At 39.5% G+C, this 5494-nt stretch overlaps 1 protein-coding gene across 1 annotated transcript; it reads right to left on the bottom strand.

The window, feature by feature from the left end:
* Positions 1-710: 710 nt before the first annotated feature.
* LOC105442658 (E3 ubiquitin-protein ligase TRIM71-like) lies at positions 711-4212 on the bottom strand. Its single transcript, XM_030980133.1, has 2 exons — positions 3228-4212; positions 711-1967 (listed from the first exon to the last, which is right to left on the bottom strand). Exons 1-2 carry the CDS (start codon positions 3861-3863, stop codon positions 711-713), a joined length of 1893 nt encoding a protein of 630 aa, XP_030835993.1. The 5' UTR covers positions 3864-4212.
* Between the last annotated feature and the right edge of the window lie 1282 nt (positions 4213-5494).

Here is a 5494-nt window from a genome sequence, read left to right on the forward strand (position 1 = left end):
TATCCCGTATTGATTATTGTAATGGGCTTCTCTCTACCATTCCCTCGACTAAATTGATTTGTGTGCAACGGCTACAAAATCGGGCAGCCCGATTGATATTTCAGGTTTCTAGGGACAATCCATCTCGGCCACTCTTGAGATCATTACACTGGCTTCCTTTGAAACAAAGAATAATTTTTAAATTACTCTTGTTTGTATTCAAAATATTCAATAATCAAGCTCCACAATATTTACATACCTGGTTGAATTTATATACACCTGCCAGGGCATTGAGATCAGCCAGTGATCCTCTCCGTCTCACATATTCAGTTACCCGCACATTAGCCGTTGATAGAACATTTACTGTATCTGCTTCAAAATGTTGGAATGATTTACCACTTAGAATCAGGCAGTCTCTATCATTTATTACCTTCAGAAAGGCCTTAAAAACACATCTTTTTTTTGCAATTTGTAGTTGTAAGACTGTTTTTTCTAATTATATGTCTTTATGTAATTTTTATTTTCATTCACTGTTGGCGCTTTAGGCCTTATGGGAAAAGCGCGGTATAAGTAATAATAATAATATCAAGAGAATAAGCATTTTCCCATTCGGTTAGTTATTCAGAATGAACACTGTAAAATGACACATTTATAGGCCCATATTATAGAGTACAGTTGGAGCAGAGAGGTATACACACTAACAATAATGGTAATATACAGTGTGAGATGGATTACAGTGATACTTTGATAAAATACAACTTCTTGTAAGAAGCAAACGCAAGCATGTCTAGAGAGATGGAAACCAAGTAACACCAATTATCTCCAAGCGTCAGATTAAGCGCATTGAACTCAACTCTTTCCTTCAGGTTCAAACCATCAAGATCATAGAGCCTGATCACCACGTTACCATTCTTGCTATCAACACTCGCTACGTACACCCTGTCCTGCTCATCCACGGCAGCATACAAGTAGACATGGTCTGGAGCTTGTAGAGACTTGCCAGCATTCCCATTCCTGTCATAGACCGTCACCACGCTTGGATTGGTGTAACAACTCGTGACGATCAAACCCGACCTTGTAGCAGATACCTGGATCGTCTTGTTTTTTGTTGTTGGAACCGTGTGTTTGAGAGTGGATCCAGTCGGGTCATAGATGTAGACTTTCTTCTCATTGTTAGCGATGAGGATTTCATCTGAGGGACTTCTGTTTAATCTGAGAAGATTGTCATTGCTATTCACGTGGATAGTTGATTTCCTGGAGCCATTAGGAGAATAAACGTGTGCTTCTGCGCAACCCGCCGATCTACATAACGACCTGTCTTCTTGAAACACAAGATCATAACTCTTCATGTTACTTGGTATGTTTAGATACTGCCCCTTTGTACCAGCTGAATCAATAATATCTATACCATGTGTATCCCAATATCCGATAGCTACACTGTCATCCGAATACGGTGTCATACCCCACATCTGTCCCCGTAGATCTACATACCGAATGACCTGCAACTTGGGATCTGATTCTGAGATGTACCCGAGGTCAAGACGAGTATCATCTGCAGGCTTGAACCTCTTCTCATGTGCTTTCTTCGTAATGGCTGTCGCAGAAGTGTGATCAGTAGCCTCCTTCAGCATGGCATCCAGCTTCTCACAGAGCAAGGTATGAGCAGACAGACTGTCTGTCTCAAGACGACCCAGTCTGTCATTAGCTACCAGTGATATTGAACTACACATACTCTTGATCTTTTGTCGATCCTTGGATTTCAAGACGTTGAGTTCGTCATCGAAAGTCCGCTTTACTGCATTGATTTGCTCGATGAGATTTCGATGATTTTCTTCAAGCTCTTTAGCCTTGATGCTGTAGGCTTGACCGACATCATTCATAAGTTTCTGCACTGCAGTGCACACTTCATGACGTTGTACTTCAACATTCTGAATGTTCTTCTCCAGTTCTGTCTTCTTAGCGGCACATCGCTGGACGAGGTCGTTCACCTACACACACACAAAATATAGAGAAGTGAAAATAACATTTGGTAAAATAAGATGTCTGCCAATTCCACGGAGATGGTTTGAAAATTGAACACCGGATTTTGTGCGCGCCTGATGTTTCACAAGAGTTAGAATCACGACCCTACCCCCCCCCCCCTAGGCCCCTCCCACCCCCACATAATCATTTATCATAATTATGAGGACCGCGGATTTGAATACAACCCTGGTAATAATGATTATAATAATAATAATAATCGTAGAGCGCTTTTCTATTTTATACCTTAAGAAGAATGGCCTTACATCACATTTAGGGGCTATATTGAGGGTTTAAACAGTGATTACGGAAAACATGAACAGTCAGATCATTGCATGTTGCAATTTTGTATCTTCACAGAACTATTCAGAGCTAATCGATATACGGCGAAACTGTGTCTTGTAAAGGGGGAATTAATTAACAATTTAGCCGCCACCTTGACATTAAACAAAAATTATCAGCCTCCGCGCTTTGACGCTTTTGAAGAAAGCATACATCTATTGTGGGGGAGCGTAGCGACCGCGGGAGAGAATTTTAGAATTTGAAATGGTGATTATTTGTTTTCTAGAATCTCTTCTTTATCGTCATACTACAAATGATGTCAACATTTTTTGTCTGGCAAGGGAGGCGGGAAAAGCAAATCCTGCTCTGTTTGTAAAAATATTAAGCCTTGTGAGGGGGAGGGGGCAGAAACAATTTGGCTCCACCCCCGACAAGAGGGAATAATATGCCCCCTAACTGTAGCTGCCGCTATGACAGAGGCTTTCTTCATCATAAACATAGGCCGGCTTACACTTCTTCCTATATTTTGTAATGGACGGTAGCGACCAATAACTAGGTATTGGAATTGTTATTCTGCATTTCAGGTCTAATCTACTGTTAGGGCTTTGCTAAAAAATATTTATTGTCAAGAGGCCGGGGGGGGGGGGATTTCATTTTTTCCTAAAAATGTGATAGCTAAGAGTATTTACATCCTTTCTTGCAGTGCCTTTATTGTAGAAATGGTTTGGAAACATATTTAACCCCAAGTGGGGGATTGTTGATTGAAGGATGCTGACAGATTATATTTTAGGGCATTTGTAATGTTATTATAATGCAAATGAATTAAAGAAATCTTTTCCCCAAAGCAAGCCCCCACCCACACTTGAATTATTGTATCAGCCGCCTCTGCCCCTCCCCCCCCCCTCCGCTTCCGGCGTCCACAGTACCTAAAATAAAACTATGTTTACCTTTAGCCGTAACTCCTGCTCGAAGTCAGCCTGATTCTTGATTTTGTGAATTTGATGACCGACGATCACGCACTTAAAACAGACGTGGACCTTACAATCCTCGCAAAACATATCTTTGTTCTCTTGTTTGTGGATGCAGCACTTCTCGGATAAATGACCAATGCTGACCTTCCCGTTGATGATATCCTGTATGGAAACAATCTCATGACCTTCAAATACGATTTTAAGATGTTGATGACAATCCAGACACTTATCACACATGTAGTTATTACATGTACAACAGAATGAGACAGCATCTTGCTGAAATATGCAAGTAGTGCATTTTGGACGCATTTCAAGGACAGCGTTCATCCCTCCACACTCGGCGTGGTAATTGTCTACAAGTCCGTTGACAGTCACATTGGTGAGGAAATCATCGACACGGTTCGCAGACAACTTGGTGATCTTTTTGCAGAGAGGACAGATCATGTGGTAGAGATCCTGGTGGGAAAGATCATAGTTCTTGAGACATTTCCGACAGAAGGTGTGTCCGCATGAAGTCAGGATGGTTGCCTCGTCGAAGATATCAAGACATAGTGGACACGTCAGGTTCTCTAAAGAGCTTGGAGCTTTCTCGTGCTCAGTCTTCTCAGCCATTGCTACAAATCTTCTATTTCTGGTTTATTACAAACACGAGCTTATTCTACGCCTATATCCAATTCATGTCCAATAAATACGTGAAAGTGTGATCAGCTGACGTGTACTAGAAGCCAATACTCAGTTCATGCAGGCTCTCACTATATGCAGTAACGTAGTAGACTTTACCAACACCCGACTCTTCGCAACAAGTGCGTCCTAACTGCATGCAGTTCTGTACCAAGTTCTCACGTTGATTATATAAAATCTGTGTCGAAAGAGGTGCGCCTATAAGGTTATAATGGTAGAATCACACTTGAGAAGATCTACTGTGCATATATGCAGTTTGTGCATCCTATAAATAGCAGTGGGTTTTTCCACAGAGAGCGCTCGCAATGTACAAGCACCTTTGAACTTTATGACGGTATTCATCATTGTTTCGATAGGGGGCGACTTATTTAGGTTTTCAGCGGTGGATATAATATTACGTTGGAGATTCACTCTAGTAGAATCATCGATGTTAGAGCATTTTATTTTTCTTCATTACTCTGTTTAGAAGGGTATAGGATCAGGACTACATTTATATTTCACCCCTTCTTTCTCCACTTTTCTTCATTTATCTCCTTCCACTTCTCTCTCTCTATGTACATGTATATTTGTCAGTCAATAATTCGCATTCTTGCGTATAGATTGCTACGAGGCTACAACCTTCCTTACACTATATGATTTGAATGACAAAAATGTTTTACCTCTTCCTCTCTTATATATACAAATCTCATGATTAAGGCATTTAACCATGATAACGTGACTCATGTCTGTCTCAAGAGCTGATTATCAATGAGAAAATGATATCAAATTGAACATAAAACTATAGCCCGTGTTGCACCGAAATACGATTTATTTGAAAATATCTTGCCTTGACCCTACGAAATAGGTCCATGAAATAACGAAAGGATTTTCTCTCATCATCATTCTGTCGCTTATAAATTTCAATCTTTCTTTATTTATTTCATTATCTCTCTCTCCCTCTCCCTCTCCCTCACACATTCTATTTTTTCTTCTCTCTCTCTCTCTCTCTCTCCCTCTCTCTCTCCCCTGTTTATCTTTATCTCACGCTGTCTTTCTCTCTCTTTCTCCTATACATCTCAATTGTACCAAAGTCTATATTACGTGCAATTCCATCGAAGAGTATCTTGAATATTGATGTGTCTCTTTCAAAATGTTAATTTGTTAGTTTTGATATGCCCTTCAATTCATATTTTACAGCGTATGGACAGGAAATGTGATCAAAGCTGATAAGGATCAATATAACGGAATTCTACGTCTTCTTGCATTGATAGATTTCTTTTATCACCTAAATAACGACTAAGCAATTAGAAATCTGCAGTTTTGTTATACTCAGAAAATGTGCTATTCTTGTGATTTTAATTTGGATAGGCTTACAGTAATAACAACAGGATACTTACTTTACATATATCAATATCACATACAAGTATAATATAGATCTTCTAAACATATATCCAGTATAATATGTCTACAATACTGTGTTTATACAAAGAAAAATAAACATTGTTAATGTAATAATATAGGCAACATTTGGAGCGTATACATACTCTCAATAACTATTTCCAATGATAAGAAAGTTATGAGTA

Source organism: Strongylocentrotus purpuratus, unplaced genomic scaffold (assembly GCF_000002235.5).
Source record: "Strongylocentrotus purpuratus isolate Spur 01 unplaced genomic scaffold, Spur_5.0 spur5_scaffold_10, whole genome shotgun sequence".
NCBI lineage: Eukaryota > Metazoa > Echinodermata > Echinoidea > Camarodonta > Strongylocentrotidae > Strongylocentrotus > Strongylocentrotus purpuratus.